The sequence below is a fragment of the Nerophis lumbriciformis genome, linkage group LG13 (genome assembly GCF_033978685.3).
Source record: "Nerophis lumbriciformis linkage group LG13, RoL_Nlum_v2.1, whole genome shotgun sequence".
NCBI lineage: Eukaryota > Metazoa > Chordata > Actinopteri > Syngnathiformes > Syngnathidae > Nerophis > Nerophis lumbriciformis.
In genome coordinates this window covers 41,641,828-41,662,197 of record NC_084560.2, presented here as the reverse complement: position 1 = coordinate 41,662,197, position 20,370 = coordinate 41,641,828, and the positions used below count along the sequence as shown (strand labels likewise).

The 20,370-nt window shown below is 42.0% G+C and overlaps 1 protein-coding gene across 5 annotated transcripts in view; it reads left to right on the top strand.

Moving 5' to 3' along the window:
* Window positions 1–20,370, top strand: part of usp9 (ubiquitin specific peptidase 9) — a 104,556-nt gene that overhangs the window by 38,475 nt on the left and 45,711 nt on the right. For 3 of the 5 annotated variants that reach the window (XM_061970768.1, XM_061970766.1, XM_061970767.2), the window contains exons 3-17: window positions 4,514–4,659; window positions 4,801–4,880; window positions 5,003–5,115; window positions 6,325–6,543; window positions 6,625–6,740; window positions 6,816–7,067; window positions 7,144–7,279; window positions 7,367–7,519; window positions 9,610–9,714; window positions 9,824–10,030; window positions 11,885–12,021; window positions 18,367–18,500; window positions 18,583–18,673; window positions 18,765–18,878; window positions 18,966–19,194. In XM_061970768.1, the coding sequence (XP_061826752.1) occupies window positions 4,514–4,659; window positions 4,801–4,880; window positions 5,003–5,115; window positions 6,325–6,543; window positions 6,625–6,740; window positions 6,816–7,067; window positions 7,144–7,279; window positions 7,367–7,519; window positions 9,610–9,714; window positions 9,824–10,030; window positions 11,885–12,021; window positions 18,367–18,500; window positions 18,583–18,673; window positions 18,765–18,878; window positions 18,966–19,194 (2,232 nt within the window). Of the gene's footprint in view, window positions 1–4,513; window positions 4,660–4,800; window positions 4,881–5,002; window positions 5,116–6,324; window positions 6,544–6,624; window positions 6,741–6,815; window positions 7,068–7,143; window positions 7,280–7,366; window positions 7,520–9,609; window positions 9,715–9,823; window positions 10,031–11,884; window positions 12,022–12,189; window positions 12,229–18,366; window positions 18,501–18,582; window positions 18,674–18,764; window positions 18,879–18,965; window positions 19,195–20,370 lie in introns of all 5 variants that reach the window. The other 2 variants (XM_061970765.1, XM_061970763.1) reach the window with 1 other exon arrangement.

Below are 20,370 nucleotides of genomic sequence, written 5' to 3'. Positions count from 1 at the left end.
CGCGGCTTATAGTCCGGGGCGGCTTATTGGTGGACAAAATTATGAAATATGTAATTCATAGAAGGTGCGGCTAATAATCCGGTGCGCCTTATAGTGCGGAAAATACGGTACATCCATAAACGTGGACGCATGTGAAAAAGTGCAATATATTTATCTGTACAGTAATCTATTTATTTTTATTTATTTATATATGCACCGTATTGCTTTTTTATCCTGCACTACCATGAGCTTATGTAACGAAATGTCGTTCTTATCTGTGCTGTAAAGTTCAAATTTGAATGACGATAAAAAGGAAGTCTAAGTCTAATATCGTGATTTATATTGCATCCTCTTGCGATAATGATATATATATATATATATATATATATATATATCACAAGACTGGTTACAAAGGCTCCTAATTTGGCTGCTGACGTATGCGGTAACATATCGTCATTTCTGGTTGTATTATTTTCTCAAAATTATTATTGGTATACTTGCTAATTAACTGTACTATCTGGCTACTTTTCATTGTAAAAAAATTGGTAAGCACTTATTATGTTGTTTGGATACCTCACATTACCACAAATGTGTGTATCGATCCAATACAAAGCAGCTACAGGGGCAGTATTAATACTTAAAATTTTCCAGCTCATCGGATTATTAAATTTTCGATCACAATTATAATCAAGACAAAAACATCATCGCGATCTAACAATATCATTTAAATATTTAAAAATATTTTCTACGATTGAGTCTGTTTTTAAGTAATTTCCTTGATTTCTGCCAGGGACTTACTTCCTAAATTTGTAAACGATGACAAAAACGACAAAAAATGTTTTGATAAAGATATCAAACCTCTAATACGTCTATAGTATTGACTATACAGCTCTTATACTTACTGTCGATATTTGTATCGCTCTACCCACCTTTGTTTACATTCAAGAGCTCCAGCTTGCTGTTAGCAGTTAGCATGGCTTATTGCATCCTCCCACCGTGTGTAGTGTAGCATGTTAAGCTACTACTCGTCCTCCAGTGAGGCTCCAGCGCCCCCCGCGACCCCAAAGGGAATAAGCGGTAGAAAATGGATGGATGGATGGACTTTATCTGCAGGTTACCCACCACTAACTTAGCGTCTGTCTTGTGCTTTTTTTTGGAGGGGTGAAGTATAGACTAAGGATAAACCTGATTTAATGATACATGTTGTTCTTAGGTATAGTCTTTTATTGACCTAAAGTTGTTTCAAACCTCGGCCCATGCATTTTTAAAAGTAGTATATTTAATTGCAATGTTGCACGGTCAATTGAAAAACAAACGTTAATTCTCCTTTGACTCAAGTGTCTTCATGTAAGAGGGTATCACTCCTTGATTGGTGCTAATCCGCCAAAGTGCAGTATGTTTAAAAGAAGCAGCAAATTCATGTTATGGGGAAGGGAGGCGTTTAAAATGTTAGCAGTGCCGTGGCTGTGTTTTTGTTATTGATGAAAGCTCAGATGCACAGGTAGCTTCACTCTCTGAAAGGGCAACACAACCACAATGCTATTACTGTTGAGGAAAAACAATCCAAACAATAATAATGTTGCTACTTATTACAGACGATTAAGACCATTTTTTTAAAGTGCCCATCCCATTTCCAGACACTGCACCGTGCAGGATTTTTTTTTTAAACAAATACAGCTCACTCCCAACCCTACAGACACACAGATGCCCAGAGCGATGAAAAGAGAGGGGTGAGGGGAACGGAAAGAGGGAGAAAAAGTGAAGACGAGGCATCAATGAACAGAGAGAACCTCCTGAGTGATGGATAAGGGATGTGTGTGTGCGTGTGTGCGTGTGCGTGCGTGTGTGTGTGTGTGCGCGCACGCTGATGAGCAATGGTGATACGTGAGAGGCAAGCTGTATATGTAGGTCAGCCAAGCAGAAGGAGCCTTCACCACACACCACCCACATTTCATATTTCTCACTCACGTTCACTCTGTTGTACTGACTGGTGTAGCTTTGTTGCCTTTTAAGATGGTAGACACCTGCCCTCGCACCTGCTAACGTCTACACTGACCATAAGATGAGAACCAGGTGGCTCAGCCTGGTCCACTCACCAGTCCTTGTCATACTCCAATGGAATTTAAATGAGGGCCCCCATGAGCTTTGGTTTTTCCAAAGAGGAATCTATCAGTTGCCTTCCATAATTTATGCTAACAGGAACTAACTAGTTTTTTTATATGTACATGTGTCACTTTTTACACCTATAGAAAGAAACTAATTAAGTTTCATAGTCTAAGAAAAAGAGTATACATATATGGCGAATTTGTCTAGTGGCGATGCATTTCTTACCAAAGTCCTCATTTATGTGCATGAAGTTTATTCATAAGACAGTTGTGCCCCTGTCATCGCCAACTACTGGCCTGGCATTCATATCACAGGGTTTGTAGTTGTTGTCGCAGGTATTTGGGAACCCATATTTTGCAGAGTCCTTGTCTGGGATTATCCAACATATTATTGCAACAAGCTGTTTGGGGAAACTGTCTGAAAATTGATTTGGCAAGCTGTTAAGTGCCTGCTAATGTCCAAATTCAAAATGATTAGCTCCAGAAATTGAAGTGACAAGCTACAGTTTACCTTCTCATTTACACATTCAATCAATCAATCAATGTTTATTTATATAGCCCTAAATCACAAGTGTCTCAAAGGGCTGCACAAGCCACAACGACATCCTCGGTACAGAGCCCACATAAGGGCAAGGAAAAACTCACCCCAGTGGGACGTCGATGTGAATGACTATGAGAAACCTTGGAGAGGACCGCATATGTGGGTAACCCCCCCCCCCCCTCTAGGGAGACCGAATGCAATGGATGTCGAGTGGGTCTAACATAATATTGTGAGAGTACAGTCCATAGTGGATCCAGCATAACTGTAAGAGTCCAGTCCACAGTGGGGTCAGCAGGAAACCATCCCGAGCGGAGACGGGTCAGCAGCGCAGAGATGTTCCCAACCGATATACAGGCGAGCGGTCCACCCCGGGTCCCGACCCCGGACAGCCAGCACCCCATCCATGGCCAGCGGACCTGTGTGTCTCCCCTTCCACAAGGGGTAGGGGGGAGCAGAGGAGAAAAGAAAAACGGCAGATCAACTGGTCTAAAAAAAGAGGGGGCTATTCAAAGGCTAGAGTATACAAATGAGTTTTGAGATGGGACTTAAATGTTTCTACTGAGGTAGCATCTCTAACTGTTACCGTAAGTGCATTCCATAGTACTGGAGCCCGAATAGAAAACGCTCTACAGCCCGCAGACTTTTTTTGGGCTCTGGGAATCACCAATAAGCCGGAGTTCTTTGAACGCAGATTTCTTGCCGGGACATATGGTACAATACAATCGGCAAGATAGGATGGAGCTGGATCGTGTAGTATTTTATAAGTAAGTAGTAAAACCTTAAAGTCACATCTTAAGTGCACAGGAAGCCAGTGCAGGTGAGCCAGTATAGGCGTAATATGATCAAACTTTCTTGTTCTTGTCAAAAGTCTAGCAGCTGCATTTTGTACCAACTGTAATCTTTTAATGCTAGACATAGGGAGACCCGAAAATGATACGTTACGGTAATCGAGACGAGACGTAACGAACGCATGAATAATGATCTCAGCGTCGCTAGTGATTAGTTCTAGAAATGGGGAGAAATTAAGGTAGAAAAGGGTTCATATTATATATATATATATATATATATATATATATATATATATATATATATATATATATATATTTTACATTTTAAACACTTTCTTGTGGTCTACATACCATGTAATGTCACTTTTGTCTAGATTTTGTTTTACAGACCACCTTCAAGTCGCTTTCTGATTGTCTCTTCAGAATGTGCTGTTTTAGGGGTGGTCTTATTAAAGTGCCAAAGCCCTCTTCCAGGCCAATTTCCCCTCGACTGCATCTCCACCCCCGTCAGACGTGTTGTAGCTTTCAGAGTTTACTGACAGATATAAGTTAAAATTACACACTACTTTGTATTAGGAATAGCTACACCGAAGGATATTAGCATGCATCTGCCCCACTACAATAGGATAGAGGAAAAGGAGGAGCTTATTAACTACAACTTTGGACTACAACTAAATAAAAATAGCAGACTTGCGCAAAGCTCACTATTCATGGAGAAATCCGCTGGCATAACTAAAGCAAAAGACGTCACTAAATTCTCAAATTCAAACTATTTGTTTGGAGCACATTTGGAAATAGTTTTATAAACCTCTCTGCCATGCCTCCATGGTTTAATTTCACATTTATGGGGATTTATTGGGATCCAGATTATACAAAAACAGGGACCAACAGCTAAGAAAACTTGGTTTTGCATAATGGGTCCCATTTAAGGCAGGGGTAAAACATGATTATTGGGGAAATGCTAGGACCGACAACGAAAACCTAAAATATTCCTGTTGCTCCTAGGTCATGGTTGTTGTTTCTGACATATATACTTATAAATGTATGCCATCTTATGATGTATATTAATGCTGATTTGTGTTTGTTTTTAAATGTTTTAGACATCTTCTCCTAACTCATCTAATGAGAACTCTCCAGTGAGTCCCCCCGGTGAGCACGGGCAAGGGGATGGACCACCCCAGCTGGAGGAGGAAGAGCCCGCCTTCCCTCACACTGACCTAGCCAAGCTAGATGACATGATCAACAGGTACACCCCCTCATTTGGCTGTATACTGCAATGGAGGAGTTGCCCTCGCGAGTAAATGATGCTCGTCATGGTCCATTACTCTTCCCGTTTTTCTTTGCATCGTTTGGTATTTCTGAATGTTGTCGTCCTGTTTCCTCTCAGGCCTCGTTGGGTCGTTCCAGTGTTGCCAAAAGGAGAGTTAGAAGTCCTCTTGGAGGCTGCTATAGACCTCTGTAAAAAAGGTAGGCACAGCAATTAAAGCATGGTGCCAAAACAATCCTTTTTAATACTGCACAGAAACCCCCCACAGCTGGTGTGCTATATTGGAGTTACTAAGTGTGCAATTGTGTATTTTTTCTTGCAGGACTGGATGTGAAGTGTGAGGCCTGTCAGAGGTTTTTTCGAGATGGTTTGACTATCTCATTCACAAAGATCCTGACAGACGAGGCTGTTAGCGGCTGGAAGTTTGAGATTCACGTGAGTATCTTTCTTCAATTTTGATTTAGTCACAAATGTTTTGTATCATTCGCAAGAGGAGTGCGCATTTTTAGTTTGATTTTAAATAATGTTATTTATTATCGGACTGTCTGATTGTGGCGGTCCGCTCCCTGTATGCTCAGTGCCAGAGCTTGGTCCGCATTGCCGGCAGTAAGTCGGACACGTTTCCAGTGAGGGTTGGACTCCGCCAAGGCTGCCCTTTGTCACCGATTCTGTTCATAACTTTTATGGACAGAATTTCTAGGCGCAGTCAAGGCGTTGAGGGGATCTGGTTTGGTGGCTGCAGGATTAGGTCTCTGCTTTTTGCAGATGATGTGGTCCTGATGGCTTCATCTGGCCAGGATCTTCAGCTCTCACTGGATCGGTTCGCAGCCGAGTGTGAAGCGACTGGGATGAGAATCAGCACCTCCCAGTCCGAGTCCATGGTTCTCGCCCGGAAAAGGGTGGAATGCCATCTCCGGGTTGGGGAGGAGATCTTGCCCCAAGTGGAGGAGTTCAAGTACCTCAGAGTCTTGTTCACGAGTGGGGGAAGAGTGGATCGTGAGATCGACAGGCGGATCGGTGCGGCGTCTTCAGTAATGCGGACGCTGTATCGATCCGTTGTGGTGAAGAAGGAGCTGAGCCGGAAGGCAAAGCTCTCAATTTACCGGTCGATCTACGTTCCCATCCTCACCTATGGTCATGAGCTTTGGGTTATGACCGAAAGGACAAGATCACGGGTACAAGCGGCCGAAATGAGTTTCCTCCGCCGGGTGGCAGGGCTCTCCCTTAGAGATAAGGTGAGAAGCTCTGCCATCCGGGGGGAGCTCAAAGTAAAGCCGCTGCTCCTCCACATCGAGAGGAGCCAGATGAGGTGGTTCGGGCATCTGGTCAGGATGCCACCCGAACGCCTCCCTAGGGAGGTGTTTAGGGCACGTCCGACCGGTAGGAGGCCACGGGGAAGACCCAGGACACGTTGGGAAGACTATGTCTCCCGGCTGGCCTGGGAACGCCTCGGGGTCCCACAGGAAGAGCTGGACGAAGTGGCTGGGGAGAGGGAAGTCTGGGCTTCCCTGCTTAGGCTGCTCCCCCCGCGACCCAACCTCGGATAAGCGGAAGAAGATGGATGGATGGATGGATGGGTTATTTATTAATTGATTGTATATTTGGTTCCTAATTGTGTATCTCCGCCACTCTCCACATCCACAGAGGTGTATCATTAACAACACACACCGCCTGGTGGAGCTGTGTGTGGCCAAGCTCCCTCAGGACTGGTTCGCCCTACTGGAGCTTCTGGCCATGGCCACTAACCCCCACTGCAAGTTCCACATCTACAATGGCACGCGGCCCTCTGAGACCGTCCCCGCTGGAGGGCAGCTGGCTGACGACGACCTCTACGCCCGACCACCTGACCCACGCTCGCCAAAGGTTATACACAGCCTATGCTCATTTTGTGTTGTAGAACTAGCAGATGACAGCCATCCCTCATTTTTGTTTTGTCAAACGCAGGGCTGGTTGGTGGACTTAATAAATAAATTTGGCACGTTAAACGGGTTTCAATTGTTGCACGATCGCTTCATGAGTGGCCAAGCACTGAACGTCCAGATCATCGCTGCACTTATCAAGTGAGGAAGCAATTGTCTCCATGGGGCGTTCTTGTACGCTTTCCTTACTATTCTCTTTCCTCTCCTTCATTGCAGGCCTTTTGGCCAGTGTTACGAGTTCCTCACATTGCACACAGTGAAGAAGTACTTCCTCCCCGTCATCGAGATGGTCCCCCAGTTCCTAGAGAACCTGACCGACGAGGAGCTTAAGAAAGAGGCCAAGAATGAAGCCAAAAACGACGCACTGTCCATGATAATCAAGTCTCTAAAGAACCTTGCATCTCGCGTACCAGGACAAGAGGAGACTGTGAAGAATTTAGAGATTTTTAGGTTAAAAATGATTCTTAGGTGAGGATGTGAAGACAGTGGTGCACATGAATGCTAAAAAGATTCAGGTAAACTAACAAACTGCTACTTCTTTCAGGTTATTGCAAATTTCTTCTTTTAATGGCAAAATGAATGCACTAAATGAAGTTAACAAGGTGATATCCAGCGTGTCCTACTACACTCATCGACATAACCCGGAGGAGGATGAATGGTTGACAGCAGAGCGCATGGCGGTGAGCTCATACGCCTTGCTTGAGTTTTTTTTAAACGCCACAGTGCATCATTGTCTGTCTTTCCCGGTGTTTAATGTTGTACCTCAGGAGTGGATCCAGCAGAACCACATTCTGTCCATCGTCCTACGGGACAGTTTACACCAGCCTCAGTATGTCGAGAAACTGGAGAAGATCCTTCGCTTCGTTATAAAAGAAAAAGCGCTCACTATGCAGGATCTCGACAACATCTGGGCAGCACAGGTATAATATGGCATTGATCACATTTTCCCCATGGAAATATTGTACATTTATAATTACTATGTTCCTGTGTCAAACTGTCACCATCTTAAAAATGATTACAGGTGATATTTTAAATAACATTTGGCATTCTTAAAGTCATACTAGTGCAGTACTTCTCTTTGCTGCGACAATAAATAGTATCATGTGTCTATAAAATTGTCTGCTTAACATTGTATCCGTATCAACACTAAAGACAACAACAACAAAAAATTAAAGCTGCAAGCAGCATTGGTCGGGCCCGCGTATTTGGCAGGTGCTAGTCCTAAGTGTCCCAATACTTTTGTCTACTTTTAGTCTGAAGTGTCCCAAGACTTTTGTCTAGTGTACCTACCTTGTCTGCATTGTGTGGGCATGTTGGTGCTTCCTGCTTTTGAGCAGCCATCTTAAAAAAACAGCAGCGCAGCAGCATCAGTGCAGCGGGTCTTTGAAGGGTCATAAAATCAAAACCGGAGCAGGTATTAAAAAGCTGTTCTATACTTTTATACACAAGGGTTCAATCTCTCTCCTGTGTTAGTTTGAAGCCTAAACGACAAACGCGCTCAGAGGAGATAGATTTTGAAGGAAGGTGACCGGTTTTTACAAAAATGTTGTTTTGAAGGGGGAATAGCAAACTTCCTGTTGATTTTTGCTGGGGGTTGTCAATTTATGAAATGTAGGTCTAAGTGAGACCTACATTGAGGTTTTTGTTTCATGTCTCTCCGACCTTCCCAGTGGGAGTTACAGGCAGCTTTGTCATTTTTTTCTTCCGAGGAGCAGTTTTTTCTCCGTTTTATTAAAAAATTGCTATAGAGCGCAATTTTTTAATTTGGGGTTAGGTTTTTTTATTAGATCGCAATTTCTGCTAGTCCTGATGTGTGTGTTCCGTTCGGTGAGTTTTGAAGCATGTTAAGGGGGTCAAATTACAGCTCAAAGAGGCAAAATTACTGTTTTTAGTACATTTTTGTCTTGAAGGGGGAATTGCCAACTTCCTGTTGATTTTTGCCCGAGGAAATTAATTAATGAAAAGTAGGGCTAAGTGAGCCCTACATAGAGGTTTTTGTTTCATGTCTCTACAACATTCGTACTGGGAGTTATAAGCAGTTTTCTATCTAGGGGGCGCTAGAGCGCAATCTTGAGTTTTGGGGTTCGGTTTTTTTATTAAAAGACAATTTTCGCAGGTCCTGATGTGTGGGTCAAATATGGTGAGTTTTGAAGCATGTTAAGTGGGTCAAATTAGTGCTCAAAGAGGCGGCGGAATAATAATAAAACCTTAGAAAAACAATAGGTCCTTATGTCCCATTGCAAAAGGACTCCCGTTGGGATTCCTTTTACAATGGGCCATGCGGGCCCTAAATATATATAACTTAATATTTGGGAATAAGCGGTAGAAAATGGATGGATGGATGGATTTTAGTATGTAACAGAAAAGATTTAAAATGCATCAATTTGCCTGAAATTAATGAAAAGTGAAACCCTATCTAAACTATAAAAAACATTTGACCAACTTCAACCATTTGATACTGAAAAATTAAATAAATAAGCTCAACAAATAATAAGAAATTAAAATTATCATCAACAATTTCTCAGGATCACAATATATGAAACATTTTAACCCACAATAAACCAATTTGTTGTAAAAAAATGATTGACTTATCAAAATGAGGAAGTCATGATTAATGGCTCCAATGAGTACATTTTGTAGTGCACAGCTTTTCGAAGGAGGGTTTGATGCATGTTCCCCGGGCACACATGCGCCCCACTTGCCTCACTTTAGTTTGAAAATAACTATACTTGTGTAAAAATGGCAACGTGTGTACCAGATAATTAGCGAGTAGCAGCTAATGTTAGCGGGACGCCATCGTTAGCCTTTGCATCTTGACCAGCTGTTCACTCATTCTCAATGAGGCCAGTACTTCTGGAATACAAGTGGCAAAAAAAAGCAAATGCTTGCTAAAGTAAGCTCTCATGAGTGATAGTCTGAAGTCTTGCAATATTTGCCCAGGAATCTGCAAAAGTTCCCCATGTAGTGAAGTTCGATAAATCTACAAGTAAAACTGTTCCTCCATGTGCAGGCTGGCAAACACGAGGCCATCGTAAAAAATGTCCACGACCTGCTGGCTAAGCTAGCATGGGATTTCTCTCCAGAACAGCTTGATCATCTCTTTGACTGTTTTAAGGTGAGTTGCATCTCAAGGGGTGGTACTTTATGTGGTCTACATATTCATTTAGTAATAACAGTAATAGTCTGCTTTTACTTGACCATCTGCCTTATGCATTGTCGTGCAGGCAAGCTGGACTAACGCCAGTAAGAAGCAGCGGGAAAAACTGCTAGAACTCATCCGCCGCCTGGCCGAGGACGACAAAGACGGCGTGATGGCTCACAAGGTCCTCAATCTGCTGTGGAACTTAGCCCACAGCGACGACGTGCCTGTAGACATAATGGACCAAGCTCTTAGTGCTCACATCAAAATACTGGATTACAGTTGCTCACAGGTATGCTTTACCAGAGGGGAAATGGCCTGCAAAATCACATTTCAGCGACCATGTTATATCTTTCCAAGGAACAAAACTACAGAAATTAAACTTCGATTTACTTAAATCAGTTTTCATCTTGTATGTGTGCTTGGGGCTCGTTATTGCGGTGGAAACTACCAGTGGCCCAGTTTCCCAGGCTCGGGTTTTGCTTCGGAATGTCATAGTGCCTGTTGGAATTCGTTTGCCCTCGATGACCCGCAGCTCCCCTGTTTTAGCAGCACTCACGCAGCCCCAGACCTTGACATTACCGCTACCATGCTTGACTGTCGGCAAGACACAAGTATCTTGCTACTGACTAGTGTTGCCTGTGTGAGTCATGTTCAGTTGGTGGTAAATATAATAATAATAATAACTGGGATTTATATAGCGCTTTTCTAAGTACCCAAAGTCGCTTTACATGTAGAACCCATCAATCGTTCACACCTGGTGGTGGTAAGCTACTTTCATAGCCACAGCTGCCCTTGGGTAGACTGACGGAAGCGTGGCTGCAATTTGCGCCAACGGCCCCTCCGACCACCACCTATCATTCAATTCACCGGTGTGGGTGACACCGGGGGCAAAGGGTGAAGTGTCCCGCCCAAGGACACAACGGCAGCGATTTTTGGATGGTAAGAGGCGGGGAGCGAACCTGCAACCCTCAGGTTTCTGGCACGGTTGCTCTACCCACTACGCCATGCCGCCCCATACATACATTGTGATAGAAGATATACACAGGCTATGGTATTTATTGGCCCTTGACAATCCATCCATCCATCCATCCATCTTCTTCCGCTTATCCGAGGTCGGGTCGCGGGGGCAGCAGCCTAAAGCAGGGAAGCCCAGACTTCCCTCTCCTCAGCCACTTCGTCCAGCTCTTCCTGTGGGACCCCGAGGCGTTCCCAGGCCAGCCGGGAGACATAGTCTTCCCAACGTGTCCTGGGTCTTCCCCGTGGCCTCCTACCGGTCGGACGTGCCCTAAACACCTCCCTAGGGAGGCGTTCGGGTGCCATCCTGACCAGATGCCAGAACCACCTCATCTGGCTCCTCTCGATGTGGAGGAGCAGCGGCTTTACTTTGAGCTCCTCCCGGATGGCAGAGCTTCTCACCCTATCTCTAAGGGAGAGCCCCGCCACCCGGCGGAGGAAACTCATTTCGGCCGCTTGTACCCGTGATCTTATCCTTTCGGTCATAACCCAAAGCTCATGACCATAGGTGAGGATGGGAACGTAGATCGACCGGTAAATTGAGAGCTTTGCCTTCCGGCTCAGCTCCTTCTTCACCACAACGGATCGATACAGCGTCCGCATTACTGAAGACGCCGCACCGATCCGCCTGTCGATCTCACGATCCACTCTTCCCTCACTCGTGAACAAGACTCCGAGGTACTTGAACTCCTCCACTTGGGGCAAGATCTCCTCCCCAACCCGGAGATGGCACTCCACCCTTTTCCGGGCGAGAACCATGGACTCGGACTTGGAGGTGCTGATTCTCATCCCAGTCGCTTCACACTCGGCTGCGAACCGATCCAGTGAGAGCTGAAGATCCTGGCCAGATGAAGCCATCAGGACCACATCATCTGCAAAAAGCAGAGACCTAATCCTGCAGCCACCAAACCAGATCCCCTCAACGCCTTGACTGCGCCTAGAAATTCTGTCCATAAAAGTTATGAACAGAATGGGTGACAAAGGGCAGCCTTGGCGGAGTCCAACCCTCACTGGAAACGTGTCCGACTTACTGCCGGCAATGCGGACCAAGCCCTTGACAAGATGTACTGTAATAAAACTGCTTGCTCAAATGTTAGAGCTGACAAGGATTCTTTCCTTTGACTCATAGGACAGAGACACTCAGAAGATCCAGTGGATCGATCGGTTCATAGAGGAGCTACGCACCAATGACAAATGGGTGATTCCCGCCCTCAAGCAAATCCGAGAAATCTGTAGCCTTTTTGGAGAAGCTCCTCAGAACTTAAGGTGAGGTCATGGCAGGTCATTTTCACCGTTCCGGCCCTGATTGGTTTTCCCCTGGACTCAGTTGTACAGACAAGGGAAAAACTAGCACAATATTTTTTCAAACCAAGTTAGTGTTTCTTACAGTCCCTTGTAGACAATATGTAGTATACATCCCTGTTGTTTTTCCAGAAAGAAAATGCCAATTAACATGCAAATGAGCTTGGTTGGGTAAGTGGAGTGTCAGGGTTGTACCTACCCACTTTCTCTTTGTGTTATGTCCAAAATCTTTCTCTTTGACATGTTTCTAATAACATGTTCTTCATTATGGAGGTTTCTGCCATCAATCTGCTTTCACCAATTATCGCTTGGGTTCCATCTCAAATGAAATTTGATTATACCTCAGTCTTTTTTGCGAAGATTACGAGATTTTTGTTGCGACACACAATAGAACTACACTTACCTTTTGTTATAATTGGGAGTTCTTAAATGTTCAATGTACTGTATAGACCCCACACTGCTTGTGCTTACCTTACCAACATTAAGGGGGGAGGGAGCTGCACTTTTTTGGGGGAATTTTGCCTGTCGTTCACAATCATTATGACAGATGTATTTTTTTTCTTCGTCACTGATTACTCACTGCAGACTTCATGAGAGCCAACGGACATAATAAAACATCCACTTACTTTACAAGGTCTACTGTCATTAGGATGCGACTGCGAGGATGTTCATATTAGGGATGTCCCGATCCAGGTTTTTGCACTTCCGATCCGATACTGATATTGTTTTTGCATTTTCGATCCGATACCGATACTGACCGATACTGGCCTATCCGAGCATGTATTAAAGTTTAAAGTTATTTAGCCTACTTAGTTGTCAGAATCATGTTGAAAACGGTTTTAGTACTCTTGATAACAACTAGCCAGCTGAATTAGGGGAGTTTGAATAATACACAATGGTTGGTAACAAGAAACTGACCTGTTTATTCAAGGATAAACACAAAATACACAATTATACATGACAAACAGAAATGGCATCATTGAACTAGGGCTGGGCGATATGGCCTTTTTTTAATATTGCGATATTTTAAGGCCATATTGTGATACACAATATATATCTCGATATTTTGCCTTAGCCTTGAATGAACACTTGATGCATATAATCACAGCAGTATGATGATTCTATGTGTTTTGATTGATTGATTGAGACTTTTATTAGTAGGTTGCACAGTGAAGTACATATTCCGTACAATTGACCACTAAATGGTAACACCCCAATAAGTTTTTCAACATGTTTAAGTCGGGGTCCACTTAAATTGATTCATGATACAGATATATACTATCAGATATATACTATCATCATAATACAGTCATCACACAAGATAATCACATTGAATTATTTACATTATTTATAATCCAGGGTGTGGAGGGGGGCGCCGGATGTAAGTGTCAAAAAGACAGCCAAAAGAGTTTGATATGAGAATAAATCTAAAGTTAAAATATAGGGTAGAAATGCACCCATTTGCAGGAAATGTAGTCTTGATTTTCAAAATATTCTTTCAAGGCTTGCATGTCTACATTAAAACATTCTTCTTCATACTGCATTAATATATGCTACTTTTAAACTTTCATGCAGAGAAGGAAATCACAACTAAAAAAATCACTAATTTTTTCATACGGTGTTGATGTGGACATTTTTGCCTTGCATTTTGATGGTGTGGAGTCTGGATGTGTGGCACCGAATGGAGATAAGCGTCTCGACAGACGTCACAATATTTGAACAATGATGACCAAAACTGTTGTCTCTGTCGTGTCCGTGTGTCGAAAATTGTTATGCGCTTATTTTTTTATTTGATTTTGTGCGTGGCATAGATTTGCCGTGCACAGAGGACGCTTGAGCAGGCGCGCACCTTAGCGGCTGCGCACCTTAGCGGCTGCGCTAGCATCACAGCTAACGTTAGCCATGCCGCTACCTCGCTCTCTGCTGGGAGAGGACGTATACGTATGTGACGTATGAAGTGACAGTATGTGACGTGTGACGTGACCGTATGTGACGTGTGTAAGAAGGTGCGCTCGCTGTCTGTGAGAGGGAGACACAGGAAAGAGTGAGAAGAGCCTGTCGTGTAATGCCAGCAGCTAAAAGCAACTGCGTGAGAATTGTGGATGTGTTGAAGGTGTGCTGGAAAATGCGGAACGGAAATTACGGAGCAGCAGAAAATTGGAATGTATTATTTAAATAGGTGCGTTGGAAAACACGGACCGGAGTTTTTTTTTAAAACTGGATCTGGATCGGCATTTTCCCATGCCTTGCCGATACGCAATTTTTGGCAAATATCGGCAGCCGATCCGATCCAAATATCGGATCGGGACATCCCTAGTTCATATACCTGTATTCCCATTTAGATGAAGAATGATCGATAACCCTCGCAAAGAAAAGGGGGCATGGAACCAAATGGCTTTTCGTGTCGTTCTTGCCATTTCCGGGTATTAATTTGCTGTCAAAGTGTACCAACTTGTCCGAATACATCCTGTTCTTTTACTATCCAGGTGAAAGGCATGATTTATGATCTACAATAAAGTTTGACAAGCGAGGAAGCAGCTGATCAGTCGGATCATGTCAACATTGGCACTCAAGCTCACAATCACGGCTCCGCTATAAATAGTTTGTCTGCGTTAGCGCTTGTAATAACAATATCACTAATACTTGTCTAATATTTAAGTCATGAATTGTTTATGGAGTAAATTGGGGCTTTTTGGATGTTTTTTTATTGTGTTTCATGGGCGGAATAGAGGACCTCCCATTGGCTCCGCTGTAAGCAGACTTTTATTCACGAATTAGAATTCATTAAAAAAAATACATCCGTCATGTTTTTCATGATTGTGAACGATAGGCAAAATTCCCCTGTAACTTTTTTTTCTCCCAGTATTGATCACGTCCTACACAGTTAATAAAAATCCTAACCTATATGGAAATGTACAGTAGCATTTTTAAGATCATTTAAGATGGACCTCTGCCCCTCCTATTGCCAGTGCCAAAATATAAACGCTGTTTCCTGCCTTGCACCTGTTTACTTATTAAAGGGGTCATATTATGATTTTTTTCCCCTACATTTAAAACAATTTCTTGTCTCATAACATGTAATGGTGGTGTTTTGGTCCAAATTTTGCATAGGTTTCATAATTTCCCATATACAAGTGTCTCTTCAGAATGTGCCATTTTTGGGGCAGTCTTACTTACGTGCCAAAGTCCTTATCCAGGCCAAACTCCCTTCGACTGCGTCACCACCCCGTCGTCCATGTTGTAGATTTTAGTGCTTCCATATGAATTTTACTTACCTAAGTTTGAACTATACGCTACTTCGTATTAGAAATGGCAACAGCGGAGGATGCATGTGCATGTATGAACCAGTATGCCCCTTCAAGTGGATAGAAAAAAAATTAAGAACGACTTTGGACTACAACTGAAAAAAAATGGCAGTCTCGCGCATAGCTCTTTGTGTAAACCTCAACCATATATGGAGATATTTGCTGACGTAACTAAGGCAAAATGCGTCACTAAAGTCTCCAAATTACAAACCGCTTGTTCGGAGCAAGTTTGGAAGAAGGCAATATTGTTTAATAAATATCTTCGCTTTGCCTCCATGGTTTGATTTAAAATGTTCAGGTTTTATAGAGATCCTAAATACACAAAATAGGTGCCTACAGGTTAGAAAAGGTGGTTTTGCATAATAAGACACCTTTAAATATGAACTCTTAGAATGTGAATTTTACAACTTACGATTCAATTTTGATACTTGGATTTTCTATCCACAATCCATTATCTTTCAGTAACAATGGATGCTTATTCCAAAGTTAAAATACTCTAAAAATTAGACCAGTGTGCACAGACTTTCAGCTGGTGAGCTACTAATAAAATGGACAAGTCAATATTGCACTAAATGGAATAATCCAGGGATGGGCATTAGTTGCTGGTATGTTCCACAACTTCAAATAGGACATTGTGGAAAGAAAAGTCATCCTGCTGAGGTTTTAGCTTATTTGTCCAGTTCCTACTAATTTTTATACACTTGAGAATAAATCAATTGCAGACAAACTTTGTTGCTCCATAGCTTATCCTAGTTATTTTTCGGGGAGCCTTATTTTGTCAGCGCAGGCAGAGAATATATACCGTGCAGCACTTGTTTTTTGTGAAAACCGGGCATGTGCGGTTGGTTTTTGGGTTCCTGACGGCAGTTGTGTGCTTCTCAAGTTCAGGACCCTTTTTTTGTTGTCTGTCAATCAAGTGACAAATGTCTTTGTGATGATGGAATTTTTTTTTTTTGATGTCATAATTAACCAGTCTACGCAAAGAGCCCTGAGAAATGATTATTCCTTACCCCAGAAATTGCAGAATACGAAGTGCGCCCAAACATGCTTTAGGGTGACTGTATTCATTACCAACATCTCACCACTTAGAACAAAACACTATGAAAGGCATTACCTGACAAACGGTGCGCGCATCGAATATGGCATGGAAAACGTTTTTTTAATGGAATATTAAACATTTTGCATCAAATCAGAATGGCGAGTCCGAAGTAAATTTAAAAAAATCTGGCACCTCTATAAGCTCTTGGGATCTAATGATAGTCATGGTCTGTCTGTAATGAAAACTGGTCTCACGGATCGCAAAAGGAAATAAGATTTTTACGATTCTAATTACATTTTGATTCGGTTCTTTAAAAAAGAATAACCAGTTGTTTCGCATCAACTTTGTTTAGTTTAGAAGTAAAATATGTGTACAAAAGGTGGTGTAGACCTCCTGGACAAGTCGCCTCCTTAAACGGTCATCCAGAAAATATATTTGAAGCCAGCGAAGCCAAACATCAAGTTTTTAAGTTATTTACATTAATAAAAGTTCAATTGTTAGTTAACTTTTCTGAGAGAGCATGTTCCAAACTGATAATGAACATGTCCACTGTGGAGTACACTGCTTCTCAGAAATTAAAAGACACTAAAGTGAACATTATTGTTTTACACTGGAAGCTTAAGTTTTTACTTTAAAGACACTCAACTGTCAGGTTTTTTCTAATATTTGCTTGTAACAGCGGATGTCCCTACAGAAATCTTTGCAGTTAAAAATGTATGTTTGTAGTAATAAATAAACATATATATATATATATATATATATATATATAATTGGAATATTTCAGCATTGTTTGTGTTAAATTACAGTAAGTGTGTTAATCCTAAATATTCCTGCCACTGCTAACAATTTAAGCCTTTTTTTTTTTTTTTTTTTACATATACCACAATAATATCGTACCATGAAATTTGATACCGTTACATCCCTGACATTGCCGCTCTCGCTGGTGGGGATTGAGGGGATCGAAAACGCCTAATTTCTAATTACTACATGCTGTGTGCAAATGTTTCTGGTAGTATTTCATCCCTTAGATGAAATATCCACTTTGCAAGTTGCTCTGTTGTTTTTCATGAATAACACGCCATGCATGGTGACATCATCTGCGCCCTTAGAAATCGATAAGGGAATTATTGTTCACAAAACTGGCAGTTGATACGCAGCAATCGAAACTGGTCGAATCGTTTTTTTGATTCCCATTCCTTGTTGCACAAGTAGCTAGTACCCATGGTAACTCTTATTTTACCAACAAGTATGGCTCATTCAATCAGGAAAAACATATGCCAACAGACCATGACAGGGCTTTTAAGCGAAATTGTTCAGAAAGTTAAGAACCCAGGATGCATACTTCTCCTGTTACTATTGTTCTTATTTCGTATATAATGTCAGTGCAAAGCTCTGTCATACCTTGACTTTTTTACCTCACCAAATGGCTAAAGTAGTCAATTTAAAGTCCTTACTTAAAAGAGAATTAGACAACATTAACACCAGTCATACAGATCCTGTTAGTTTAAGGAATCTGTTCCAAAATGTTACTCATTCCAAAGTTTTGGTGTGATTCTGATTTGGCCCTTTGGTTGCCAGTTGAATTGCCCTTTCTCATGTTTAGGCTTAGATGCTGTCATTGTGTGTGAGCTCCACGTGAATAATTTTAAAACAATGTTGATACTTGAGTTAGCTTTTTTGTGTAGTTTATTTCCAGGATGCAAGGCAGGAAATTACTTCTATTGATATGGCATCTTGTTACACAAACACACACACACACACAAATGCTCCAAAAGCTGCTTTCTTTGTGCCTTAAATGAAAACAAAGGAGAAAAAAAAGCCGTTATTTTGTTTTCTGTGATCAACAAAATGGACAGCCCTGTTCTCTGCTCTTTCTTGCCTCATCTCTCGCTGTGGTTTAATCCCTGCCTTGTGTATCTATTACCTTTTTTATTTTATTTTACTTTTTTGCTGCTCGTTTTTCAGTCAAACCCAGAGAAATCCCCATGCGTTTTACCGCCATGACCTTATCAACCAGCTGCAAAATAACCACGCTCTCGTCACGCTGGTGGCTGAGAACCTGTCGGCCTACATGGAAACAATGCGGCAGTTCTCAAAAGGTAGAGACAAAAAATTGTTCTGCTCTGCTGAAAGTTGAGTAAGCAAACAGTCTGATTACTTGTGTCTTTGCTTTTACTGTAGAAGAACAGGCAGAGTTTGACCCTCAGACAGTGCGGCCAGGAAGCCGCTACAGTCATGTCCAGGAAGTACAAGAACGACTTAACTTCCTCAGGTACATTTATCACACTCCAATATAAGCTCGGTCAAAGTATCGCAGAGGAGAGAAATTGTTCCTGCTCACTATTTTTTTTTGTTTTTGCCAGGTTTCTTTTAAAGGATGGTCAGCTGTGGCTGTGCGCCCCTCAGGCCAAGCAGATCTGGAAGTGTCTGGCTGAGACTGCAGTCTTCCTCTGTGACCGTGAGGCCTGCTTTAAATGGTACGTTCTGAATTAGCTTCTTGCTCGCTCTCGCTCTGTTTCTCTCACTTTCTCTCTGGCACACGTAAATGACCCTTTGCCTCACAGGTACTCCAAACTGATGGGCGATGAACCCGACCTGGATCCGGACATTAACAAAGACTTTTTTGAGAACAACGTTCTGCAGTTGGACCCCTCACTGTTGACGGAGAATGGCATGAAGTGCTTCGAGAGGTTCTTTAAGGCTGTCAACTGCAGAGAAGGCAAACTAGTCGCCAAACGTCGGGCCTACATGATGGATGACCTGGAATTAATAGGCTTGGACTACCTCTGGAGGGTGAGGCCACAGATGCACTGGACAAGTGTTTATTTTGTTTTGACGAGCATAACTAACCATCAATAGCCATCATGTGAGGCTTTTTATCTTGCATTGACCTTATATACAAAATAAGAGTTAAAGTTTGACCCCTAAAAATAATATTTAATGTAGGGCTGAAAAATTTGGCTGTAAACTGTATCACGATATAAGTGTTTATTATCAGTCTATCGATAATTATATATATATTTTAGAACCTAAAGAAAATAAAAAATGTAACCTTTCTCTGATTAAATTCACCTCAACTATCAAGGCAGAAAATAAATGTAATGTCAACAAAACCATTGAAAACACTCACATCAATGTAAACTAAATTCTAAAATCACATTGAACACTTAACAATAACCTCTTAAAATGAAAGTGAAAAAATATGTGGGAAGTGCTTAATAAAGTGTAACAAAATAGTGCAATGTGGGAAAATGTAAACAGAGAGAAACCTGAGAAGAACTTTCTTCTGCAGGTTTAGTACCAGGAAGTTAGGGTTGTGCTTGGGTGAGTGAGACTAAGATGGTGAGGTATTAAGGGTCTTGGTGGGGACGAGCACCTTCTTTAATTTACAGACCATAAATTAAAAAAAATCCAAAATTGCCATACTGCTGGTGACTCTTCCTGTTTTATCCACAATTTATTTGCTCTCTGCAGCACTGAGTTTTACTTTATCTCACGCCATGCAAAGAATAAACCACGAGATAACAAGATGGCACAACCAAGCTTGAGAGTTGACACTGTTAACCTGATTGGCTGTTGTCAATCCCACTGTTAACCAGTGTTGGGTTAGTTACTGAAAACCAGTAACTAGTTACAGTTACTATATTTCAAAAGTAACTCAGTTACTAACTCAGTTACTTACACCAAAATGTAATGCGTTACTGTGAAAAGTAACTACCGTAGTTACTTCTTCTTTTTTTTTTCTTTTTCTTTTTTTAAGGCTCCCATTAATGCCCTTTTAGCCTTCATTTCAGTACTGTTATTGCACTGGAGAATAATACAATCTGTTGATCAACTTGACATGCATTTGCATCACTGAACTCAGAAAGCAATGCTACATACAACACACAAAGACAAAGATATGTTTCAAAGGGCCAACTTATTTCAGGCCAGAACATATTGACAAAGCTATTTTAAATAGCTGCAACA